This window comes from Montipora capricornis, chromosome 6, assembly GCF_036669925.1.
Source record: "Montipora capricornis isolate CH-2021 chromosome 6, ASM3666992v2, whole genome shotgun sequence".
NCBI classification, from domain to species: domain Eukaryota; kingdom Metazoa; phylum Cnidaria; class Anthozoa; order Scleractinia; family Acroporidae; genus Montipora; species Montipora capricornis.
Window position 1 is genome coordinate 18,071,373 of NC_090888.1, and position 12,500 is coordinate 18,083,872.

Here is a 12,500-nt window from a genome sequence, read left to right on the forward strand (position 1 = left end):
ATTGGTCGACTTCCGGGTGTGACATTTTTGTTTCTTTTGGGTTAGTGACTCATTGATTGACTTCTCTCCCCAGCCTCACTCAAAACTGACGTTTTCAAAGAACTCAATTGGAAATAACTTAAAATTGTAAGTGTTAATAATGATCTTCAAAGGTACTTCCTAAATTTTGAACAATTTTCTTGTTAAATGAATTCTTCTAGTGATTTATTTGTTGCATCAAAGATCGAATTGATTTACCTACTCCAGGATACTTAGGTAAACAGCTGGGCAGATAAGCTCTTTGTGCTTGAGGTGTGGGTCTCTAAGATAATAGGAAGATGTGGCCACTAACTGTGAAACCGCATGTGACAACACTTTTTTGCCTTTGATTAGCCTGCGCATTCCAGCAGTCAAGCATGATCGTCATGTACCTCGAACCACTGGGAGCCTGCTTGCAGGCTAGTCTTCGCAGAATAAAACTGTCAATAACCGTTTGTCAATTGATGCAAAAAAGAAACAGGATTCTTTTTCCTTTCTTCCACTCTTTGTACATTGGAAATCGATATTGTTGATACAACCCAGTCACCTCTTTACTGACATCCATTGAATTCATTAAGGGTGGACCATTCCTGCACTTTGAGAGATCACGAAAAAGTGGTATAGCCTCCTTAAAAGAACTCCAGCAACAGAGAGGGCAAAGAAAGATGATACAGTTTGTCAAACTCGTACTGCGAAACTCGGAGATCCGTGAACACTGTTATAAGTATTTATAGTATCCTATTGTGGGTTTTACTTTGCTTTATCACTATACATACAATTAACATTGCAGAAATATTGTTATTTTTAGACGTCACGGTTTTCCGAGTTTCAAAATAATCATGCATGAGACGAATTTCAATGAAGTTCTATATAAAACCAAACATGAAAGCAATTATTCCGAGAAATCCTAAACCGAATACCATTCATTTTGGGTTGACGGATCTTCCCATCTCCCAAAAATGATTCAACCGATTTGATGCCAAAATTGTGAAACAATCTGATTTTGCGTGACTGTCACAGAGGACTGAACATCAGGAAAAACATCCGAAGCATTGTCACGTCCGTTTTTATACTGGAGACGCATAATCATTCTGAACGAACTTGGGCAAGACCTCCTCAGTAACATGACCTAGAATGGATCTATTCTAACTAACCAACGACTGAGTTAATTAGACACTCGAAAACTGGAAGAGATGAAATAGGATAAAAGGCCAAAAAGTAGACAGATTGCACTCCAGATCTTTAACAAACATGAATTTCGTAGGAAACAATAAACACTGAACTGCGTTATACATTAATAATTCTTACAAATTAATAGGTTGAAGTCTTTTCTTAAAAGTATACGTAGGCAAGAAAGCTGGCGGAAACAGCATCGGAATAACGAGAATTGTAAAATTTATGATCTTGATTAAAAGCGCGGAGAATTCTGCAGTAAAGTAATTGGAAGGTCTTACAATTTCTTTTATAATAGGTATGTATTTAAATTTTTCAGCAACATTACTTTTTTTGCTAACAGTGAATGGAAGGGTCGAGATTTGATAGGATTACATAAATTTGCCCAGTTGCAAGGTATATGTTTGCAAGTAAAACCCGGTCTCAGGTTGAATCCGCTTTTAAAGATTAAATTAGTGATCTTCATTTTAACTAGGTTAGATAAATTAAACCTCGAGAAAAAGTAATGTCAGGTTAGGATTAGTTTTGGTTGTTATACATCGATATCAATTCTGACTTTTCAGTATACAAAAGTAAATAATGAAAAGAACTGTGTTGGGTTGATCATGTTCGTCGCTCAAGTGTAGCGGTGAGGACACAGGACTATAGCTCTAGACTAACAGGTAAGTGCATAGTACAGTTCTTTGATTTCTAATAATTTTGCAGTGTTGGGACTTAATGGACAAGTGTATGAATACTGGAACCGATAACCGATTAGAAAGCTGCCTCCAAGGTTCCGGCGGCAAAAGACTTGAGTCTTATGACTTCTAAACGTGGAAAGCTATTGCCATGCATATGACGTTCTTTAAATCGGAGGCTATCGTGAAATTCGCCCGTAGATAGTCACTATGAAAAATGTACCTAAGTTCTAGCTTCGTAGGTACTTCCTGTCGTGTACCTCAAGGATAGCTCCTTGGACCAATTCCCTTTGATTCACTCATTTCCCCTTTCCTAAAATATGACGTGCACTGCCTGGGGTAATAGATATTTCAACCCACTTCCTTCCTTCGGTTTCTAAATATTAATTTTTTCACTAGAGTAACGGAAACTTACAAATAGAATACCAGAAGTGCAGCAGATAAGTGACAAATTACAGTTATTAAACATCCCTATTCAAAATAACTGAAAATCATGTTTCTTGAAGAAATTCTAAAAACGAACAATTCTCTTATTCAATTAATTCTTCTCATGATTTATTTATTTATTGCAACAAGAATCAAATTGATTTAGCTATTCCAGGTTAGTTGCAGATCGGCTCTTTGTGCTGGACGTGTGGGTCTCTCTAAGTGCAATCGGCTTTGCTTTGGCATCCTTTTCCTTTTGGGTCATAGAGTTATTTTTAAAGGACGTCAACACCCATGGTATCTCTTCGTTTTTCTTTTTATCGCTTGAATATGATAAGGATTCAAAGTTGCGTTCGTATCATGAAGCCATTGGGATGACAAATTCCATCACGTACTCGGATCCATTAATTCAATGGGTGTCAGTGAAGAGGTCACTACGGTGCGTGAACAATATCTACTTCCAACACAAAACGGGTTGAACAAAGAAAAACAAGTCCGGTTTCCTTTTTGCAAAAATTGTGGATAATAATTGGCTTTTTTATTCAACGAAGACTAGCCTGCGAGTAGGCTCTCAGAGGTTCGAGGTACATGAAGGGCCTGTGTTGCCAGCTGCGGTTTCGCAGTTAGTGGCCACGTCATCCTATTACAATAACACAACGATTGCTTTTTCACAAATATAGATTTTTAAAGACTAAAATCAGTAAGAATAAAATTTGTTACACTAAAAGTGCAGTCAGAAAAGTAAAAAATAGAAAAATGTATAGCTTATCTGATGAATACCCCGCCACTTACTTGCATAATAATAACATCCAATTCGTTCTGAAAGTTGAGTATAGTAATAAAGTCGATGCGAAGGTTTAAGTTTTTAATCAAATAGAGTAATGTTTTAAAACTGAATTTGTTTTTTCTATTCTTTTACAAGTGCGCGTGGAGCCAGGAGATGCGATTCATTTACTTTCTCTTCCTTTGATTGGATCAAGAATTGGACCAAGCATTTTTTGTTGAAATTTTTTTTTATGATCACTAAACAAAAAGTGTGCGATAAACCATAATATTACCTTTTACTAAAAACGTACCTTTCTCCTTTGCTTCGGGATTCTCAGTGGGTGCTCTGTTTTTGAAGGAATAAACTAAGGTAAAGCGCTTGTCGACTTCGTCCCCAGTCTTTAAATCATGATGTGGGAGGAACATTCCTCTACTTTGACAGATCAATTATATTTAATTATAATTAGGGGCTTTTGTAATGCTATACCCTTTCGATAATTCTCGACGAATATCAACGATTTATTCCCACCAACAAATAATACCACAAACAGTATTTTCCTTTCCTTTCTTCCACTCTTTTTACATTGGAAATCAATATTGTTGACACAACCCAGTCACCTCGTTACTGACATTCATTGAATTCATTAAGGGTGGACAATTCCTGCACTTTGACAGATCACCAAGAAGTGGTATAGCCTCCTTAAAAGAACTCCAGCAACAGAAAGGGCAAAGAAAGATAATACAGTTTGTCAAACTGCGAAACTCGGAGATCCGTGAACAGTTTCAGTTTCTAAGTTTTTATTATGTATTTTATATCATGAAAATATCACAATGTTATGCAATGCTCGCAGTTAGCAAAAGCTAGTCGAGGCGAGCAGTGCTTACAAATATATTCCAGATAAAATGGTTACAAATACATAACTACACATTCACATAATAAAAAAATAAATTGGTTGTAGAATACAGTTAGTGCAGTGGAGAAGAGCTTAACACTTGCACAGTATAACAGAAATAAACATGAAAAAAGTAATTTGAAATGAATAAATAAATGACTAACTACATGACATACTAAACTGAGGCGTCGAAATTTGCCAATATTATCGAAACATCAATGTAGTTATCATATTTTATGGCGCGCCATCTGTAGCAAAATTACGTTTCTATAAATACATGAGAAACGAAACAAATTAGTTTCGAAAAGGTAATGTAATACGTTTCGAAATGTAATGTAATATGTCGAAATGGGTTTCGAAAGGTAATGAGATACTTTCGAAACGAAATGTGATTCTTTTCGAAAGCCGGTTGCCATAGCTATAGCATGTAACATGATAGTCGCCATGTACATTCCGTCACCAGAGTCTGTTGCTATGGAATGGAGTGTCGTCATAGTCGTCTTATATGACGTATATCACGTGCTATTCCCCAAGTTACTTTCCTCCAAAGAAGTGGACATTTTGGTTTGGTTGTCGTGATTAACTTAAAAGAAGTCTTTCAACTTCGCAAATATCAGCCTTAATAGTCACTTTATTCTACTGTTTTCTTTCACTTGTCCCCTATTCTTCCAAAGTTTTTTTTGCCGCTTCGACGGGTCTACGCCGTTAAACGCATTTCGTGCATCTTCAAATGGTACAACTTGGCTTTTACATGCACGCAATGACGCCGCCAAAGATTCTCCTGTTTCTGTTGTTTACTGCGATTTATGTGGAAAGGTTTGAGTGGTTTTCTTTCTTGGTGGTTTTGTGGTCGTTCAATTTTTTACCTATTCTCCCGTGCAAAGTTTCTCCCTTTCATGTTAGTCTGTAATTTAAATGTCGTGATACCAAAAATAATTTAATAGGTTATACTGTGCATTATATTTTAAGCTGAAATATTTATTTAGCTTATAACGGAAGATGTTTTTTTTTTCTTGTGATCAGGCAAGACGCCAACAGGCAATTGCAGCAGTTCGTGTCATCTATTTTGCAACTGTTGCAAGAAATAGATAGGTGTAACAGTACTCCTTTGGATAGGGAGACTGCAGAATTTTTGCTTCTCAGATTGGGTGGTTCGATTCGCCACATGCACCAGGTCCTTACTTTTATTGAAGGGTCTCCTCAATTTTCACAAAGTGAAGTTAATGACATTAGAAATCTTGCCAGAGAACTAGAGTTGATGAAAGATTTGTTCGAGAGATTGCCAGTTTTCACTCCTAACTGCTATAGGGCTCCTATCCAGCATACTGGTGCCATTGGCCGTCCAGCTTATGAAATATCCAGTGAACAGATAATGTTTTTGCGTTCATGTCATTTTTCTTGGAACAATGTTGCAAGCATTTTGGGTGTTTCCAGATGGACCATACGAAGAAGGGCCAATGATCTTGATATACCACCTTCTTTTCTAACATATTCTCCCATTCAAGATGGAGACTTGCAACAAATGGTCCAAGAAGAACTTTTGTCAATGCCTCGTTGTGGGGAGCGCTACATGCAAGGTGCACTTAGACGACGTGGTATCTGGCTCCAGAGATGGAGGGTGCGAGATGCCCTGATCAACCTTGATCCTATTGGTCGAGCCTGCCGCTGGGCACAGCAGATTCCACCTTACAGAGTGCCACATCCTAATTTTCTCTGGCACATAGATAGCAACCTAAAATTACGCCACTGGCGATTTGTGATCCATGGGGGTATTGACGGTTACTCCCAGTTAATTGTTTATCTAAGGTGCAGTAGCAATAACAGGGCATCTACAGTGCTGTCATTGTTTAGAGAAGCAATTAATGTGTGGGGTCTGCCTTCACGTGTCACAGCCGATGATGGAGGAGAAAATGTGGCTGTAGGGGATGTCATGATTCATTACAGAGGGGAAAGTCGTGGAAGTTTTATCCCAGGGCCAAGTGTTCACAACACAAGGATTGAGAGATTGTGGCGTGAGGTGGTTCACTGCATTTTATACATTTTCAAAAATATATTTTTGCATTTGGAACATATTGGTGTGCTGAATCGTAACAACGATATAGACATATTTTCATTGCATTATGTTTACATGCCAAGGATCAACAGTGCTTTAGTACACTTTGTGGATGTTCAATAATCATGGACTTTCCACAGAGCATGGGTTATCCCCACATCAGTTGTGGATTTCTGGCATTTTGCAACATCATTCATCCAATAAAATTACTCTGGTGTTAGAGGGGTCATCAATGACAGTATGCCTGCTGATCTGGCTATGTATGGAGATTACCCAAATGCACCCTTACCACAAGGGGATGATAATGATTTATCCGGAGTAGAGGTGCCTCCAATCTCATTACATGTTCCAGATCATGTACTTGTGGTGTTGCATGAAACATTCCATCCAAGGGAAGAAGATGGAAACCAAGGAATGAATGTTTATATTCAAGTCAGGCAATTTTTAATTCTTTATTTTGGTTCTACAGTGTAAACAGTTCAAATCATAACACATTGACACAGACATTGGATTGTGAAGATTATGCACATAGAATTATTTGTCCTTACTGAGTGCAATGTCGAGTGTAATAACTTACTGGTACATGTAAATGGATGTCTGGTTGATGCTGGCTCCTGAAAGTTACCTTTTTGTGTAACAGATTTCAGTAGAGCAATTGGCAGCATACTTGTCTGTTCTGTGTTGAGTCAAAGGGCATACGGGTAAAGCTGACTCCTGAATTTCACCTGAGATTGAATTCAGTTGAGAATTGCAGCTGTCTTGATGCTCAACATTGACTCTTGTCATGGAAACTATTGTTGTCTTAAAATGTACTGTTAAAGTTGTCTCTTGTAAAGTACCTACCAGTGTTTTTTAATCAAGAACAGCAGCTTACATACTGTATCTGTTGGTTCTCAGTCTATAACTAATCCTGGCTACAATGAGTCGAGTTGGTCACTCGATGAAACCCCCTAGTAGTCTCAGTGTTGTTGTTGGGAGTGCTCACACCTCATGTGAAATCAGTTTTGAAAGACTCTACCTTGCAAGTCGACAAGTCATGTCGTGAAATCAATGTTAAATGTTAATTTATGGAGCAGTATAAATTGCCAAGCTAAGAATAGCACGTGATATACGTCATATAAGACGACTATGACGACACTCCATTCCATAGCATGGCGACTATCATGTTACATGCTATAGCCATGGCAACCGGCTTTCGAAAGAATCACATTTCGTTTCGAAAGTATCTCATTACCTTTCGAGACCCATTTCGACATATTACATTACATTTCGAAACGTATTACATTACGAAACTAATTTGTTTCCTTTCTCATGTATTTATCGAAACGTAATTTTGCTACAGATGGCGCGCCATATATATTTTAGTAGTCTTTGGAAGAGGATATCATTAACATTATTTTTGAAGTTGAATTTTGACATCTGGCGCACTTCAGAAGATAAGCTATTTCAAATTTTAACGCCAATTCTTGAAAAGATCGTTTTTGAATATCTATTCTCGAACGTTAAAGAAAATGATCTCCTCTTTGCAATAATCTTGTTTCGTAAGGATGAATATCAGCTTGATGGGCTGAATAGGTTAAACATATTAGGAGGAGTCAAGTTGTTTGATATGTCGTGCATCATCATAGAGCATATAGAGCATATCTAAAGGAAGAAGACGAGAAGAAATGCCGGAAGAAAGGTATTGCATGAGATTTGTCATCAGCAAAATGCATTAGGCGAAGAGCTCGTTTTTGAAGGGTTAAAAGTTTAGTTCTATGAATTGTTGCAGCATTACCCCAAGCTACTATACCATACATTAAGTATGGTTGAATGAGTGACCTGTAGATATGGTGTAAAAGTACTCAGCGGTACAAAAAGCCTTATCCTAGAAATAATACCGATTGATTTACTTATTTTTGATGCAATATGAGCGGTATGGTAACTCTATGAAAGATTTTCATCGATAAGCACAGCTAAGTATTTGATGAACTTCTTGAGCTCCAAAGAGATATAGCTATTAGTATGCTGGTCAAACACCTTTTATAAAGTTTACTTGACAGTTCGGATTCTTCTGTCTCAGTCAAAAAATAACAAAGTTAGATTTATTTATATTTAATGATAGCTTGTTAGCAATTAACCAGTCATAGATCTTACTAAGTTCTTCATTAGAAAAGAAAAAAAAAGCTGGCAAAAATTTCCCTTCTCTCCAAACATTTGCAAAGTCTCCAGTAAACGTCTGCCGTGCTTACGACAAAAGAATTCAAATACGACCCAAACTGCACACATGATCTGGGCACAAGATATGTGAAGGAGTCGATCTGAGAACCAGTATGACAAGGAAAACGCCCGATGCAATAAAATACTACGAGATGGGGAGTAGGAAGCCAAAGAAGGGGCAATGGCCCAAAAAAACATGGACGTCCAAGTGACATTGTGCTGCTTCTGATACAGGGTGTACTGCAGGAGCATAATAATTCGTTCTTCTGAATGGTTCCAGGAAAAAATGCCATCAGGTGTATAAATTATTCGTTCTTTTGGATGGAACCAGGAAAAAATCCCATCAAGTAAATAAATCATTCGTTCTTTTGTGTTTTTCCAGGGACAATTCCCATCAGGTGTATAAATAATTATTATTCGTTCTATTGGATGAACCAGGAAAAAAAATCCCATTATGTGTATAAATCACTAGTTCTTTTGGATGGATCCAGGAAAATATCCCATCAGGTAAACAAATCATTCGTTCTTTTGGGTGTTTCCAGGGAAAAATCCCGTGAGGTGTCAATTGACAGAAACTAAAAAAATATCAATATCCAAAGAAATAAAAACACAACTAAATAAATAAACAAACATTTTATAATGTACGAAAACCTTTTTAAAAACAAGTTGAGAACCTGTGGGATCAAAATAATAATAATAATAATAATAAAGCTGTTTCTGAGTTAGTATTAGGAAAATAAAACCAAATTGTATCTGTGTATTGTAATGCAAAGTGTGAACACCACTACCAAGCATAGAGTTGCCTGACTAGGACAAAAGGGTTAAGGGTGAAATAGGCCATTTCGGAAAATACCATAATACTCTTTGTTTGTTCCCCCAAATTTTGCATAAGAATTGTCCTTGTTTTCTCTTGGGACCATTGTCAGTTGAAAGAGAAACTGGAAACAATGCTTATGCAAAATTTGGGAGGACAAACAAATTTTCCTCAGTTGGCACTTTTTCGACACCTCATGGGCATACAAGCCTCCTCAAAGAAAACCAATTCCGCATTCTAAAAAAGCCCCAAGGAAAATTTGACTGTCTTGTCTATGCGATGACTTTCATCAAGGAGCGCAATCCTAGTCTCAACACGAAGACTGATTCCATTCCCGCAAAACTCTTTGTTTAAAAGAACATTCCATCACCTATTATCCTTTTAGTATTTAAACAATTTTTATCTTTCACTTTTTGACTTGATAATGAGGTTAGCCAAACGTCGAAACGTCGTTAGCAAACTTTTAATATGCTTTTACGAAGTGTTTTATCGCAATTTTTTATCGTTAAATGTTTTTAAAAAACCACTTCTTTTTTGTAAAATAGACGAAGCCGAAATTTAGCTTCGGGTCTTTCACCTGGAAAGCCCGAGTAATAATGTGTTGCAGAAGATAAAAGAAATGTGGTGGGAACACCAGTGGGCGTATCATCACCATACAAACGTTTTGTCTTGGCCACACAATTTGGCATTACTCATCATCTAAGTTGGTATCGATTAACCGGTGTCAGCCACTTCGAAGAAAATAAAAAAAAGAGGAAAATATAAACTCAACCAACCCAATTCTGCGCCAAATTAGGCATTCAAGCAACTAAGTCTCTTTTTAATGACACTCAATACAAATAAACGCAGCTTTTCCAGTCGCCATTCCCATGCAGGCAGACTCTCTCGGAGAAGAGGAAGTTCATGAACGCTTTCGTTCTTCCTCTTTCCTAACAAGACAGCCTTCCCACAGGATATCTAAATCTTCGTTTTCTTTGTGAAGTTTTACCATTTCTATGGGCTTGCGGCCTACATTCGAAAATGCCAATCGAATGTAAATGCGGTATCAACCTCCGGTGTTACCAGACTAACAACAGTTCTGTTGCGACCAATGCGCTCAAAGTCAGCGCTCCTATACCCAAATATCTGTGAGCTGAATTTTCAGTTTTTTCGTGGCTTTCGTCTGGTTTGGCGAGAGGGAAGACTGTGACAGAGTCATCAGCTGGCTTGTACTGATCCACTCCAAAGGAGGTGTACTTTCCTGTTTTGTTATCATGAATCATCCAATAGGTGTTAGTCTCTGGATCCTAAAGAGACAAATGAAAGTTAGCACCCGCGCATCCGCAATTGGGAAAGACCTGGACATCCTCACAGTCTTCTTTTTTTAAAGGGTCCGCTTTCTCCGTTCCCTACCCCCAGGAATTATCGCGATAGAACTTCAGGCTTTAAGAGTGGCAAAAAATTATGGGCAAAGTTATTTCGTGGTGCATGCAATCAAAAAAGGTGCTTACCTATGATTTAGGAAAAGAAAACGAGTTTTCTCTCCATCTCCCTCCCTAATAGATGTCGCTGTCGAGTTACGGATGCAAAAGAGTGTGGTGATAATCAAGGCCAAGGCTTTATCGATTAACTGTTTCCTAAGTAGCGTCCGTACAAGAAAAAGACTCTTCAAAAACATACAATCTTGCAAAAAATAAAGTGAAAACAAACTAAATCCCCTCCCTCTGAAATCAAAGATTTGAGGTCTGAAAGGATCAACATTATACCTTCAAGAAAATGTAATTCCTTTGTTGTCTAGCCCACAAGGTGTTGCAGGCGAATAGAAGTTGTGAGATCGCAGAGAAAATGAATGACAAGGCTAGGTAATCGTAGTATTTTACGACTCATTGCGATTGCTATAGAGAGTAGAAAAGCTCATCACAGAACTATCGACGAGCATCAAAGACCTGCGTCATATTCTCCTTTTGCTGAACTATGTCTAAATACATGCTTGCTGGACTCCATTCAAGGCAGTTATGGAGCGTCCCAAGCCAGCATGATACGTAGACTCATATCTATTGTACGGACTGTTGGAATCTTCCTCAGCGGCTTTGTTTAAGATGTCGACAACAACAGTTCCTGCGGTGACCTGGGTGGTATATGGGGTAGGTATGGGCTTTTCAATACTCGATATGTTCCAGTGCAGACCAATAGTGACTGTTATGGGTGACGTTATCTGGATATCAAATCAGTAATAAGATCGTTTCTTTATTATTGAGTCTGTAAGCTCTAGTTTAGCTTCTAGAGGTAACTAAAGATATGTTCTGAAATGGAAGATGACGAGATGCAAGGTCTGTATTATTAATGTCACAATGTGTTGCTAAAAACGGTAGTTATAGCGACACAAATTCAGCTTGCGTCCGGTTAGCTGCACTTTTTGGACATACGTTTTACACGACTTATTATATGCTCAATAAAATATCGCGTTTCTGATTGGGCAATGACGAACGCATAAATAGTTTATAGAGTTATAGAGTTCAATACGGAAGTTGATATGCAAACAAAGCGACGGAGTGTTTGTGTTAAGTATAAAATAAAATAAAAATCTGTTGAACTTGCTCGTGCATTTCGTGGTTTTATGGTCACTCGTGATGTTTTGAAAGTTACGGCGAGTGCAATTTTGGAGCACTTTTAAAACACCACTCGTGCCCATAAATCAACAAATGCACTCACGTTCTTACGATTTCCTGTACTTAACCGAGTCGTTCAAGAACAACAACGAACATAGCGGCAAAAAAGGACCGTAAAAATACAAAACGAGGTAGGCATTTTATACAGTAAAGGTAAAGTCACTGCTTACGATCCAGAAGGCCCGTCAGGCCGGCGCTTATCTCCGGTTTCCGTAGCATGAAGCGATTAGGAGTATTTGCACTCCCCCCTGGAGGGGATCCTAGTCCATCGCATGGTTACCCCCAGCATTTCGCCGGTACCCATTTATACATGTGGGTGGAGAGAGGCACCGTGAGAGTAAAGTGTCTTGCCCAAGAACACAACACAATATTCCCGGCCAGGACCCGAGCCCGGACCACTCGATCCAGAGTCGAACACTCTAAACACGAGGCCACTGCGCCTCCCACTTTATACAGTAAGATCACCATAATACAAGACATCGCGAGAAATACTAACCTAATTGAGAGCAGTTAGAGTGGTTTTCAATTGAGTTTCGAAAGTAATTAAAGAATTACTTTGGTTTTGCATTACTTAATTCAGTGATTGGTTCAAAGTTCTTGCGCTACTTTTGCAACCAATCAGAAGTGAAACCAAAACCAATCGTAGCTCGTGCGTGCACATTTTCCCGCGCTTTGTATCTGCTACGTGTAAAGGCGGCGAAATACGAGATACAAAAACCCTCAACTTGTCGCGCAACGTTGTTTCGTTGCAAGTTTTGGTCGATGTTTCGCGTTTTTCACCTTGCCTAATCAACTTGACCCGCAACAAAGCCATTTGTTGCGGGTTGAAGAAAT

The 12,500-nt window shown here is 38.3% G+C and overlaps 1 protein-coding gene across 1 annotated transcript in view; it reads right to left on the minus strand.

Moving 5' to 3' along the window:
- Positions 1 to 9,798: 9,798 nt before the first annotated feature.
- The window catches only part of LOC138051684 (uncharacterized), a 9,514-nt gene continuing 6,812 nt past the window's right edge, over positions 9,799 to 12,500 (minus strand). The window contains exons 3-4 of the mRNA XM_068897946.1: positions 10,988 to 11,212; positions 9,799 to 10,304 (exon numbers count right to left, since the gene is read on the minus strand). Of these exons, the coding sequence (XP_068754047.1) occupies positions 10,077 to 10,304; positions 10,988 to 11,212 (453 nt within the window). The 3' untranslated portion in view covers positions 9,799 to 10,076. The remainder of the gene's footprint in view (positions 10,305 to 10,987; positions 11,213 to 12,500) is intronic.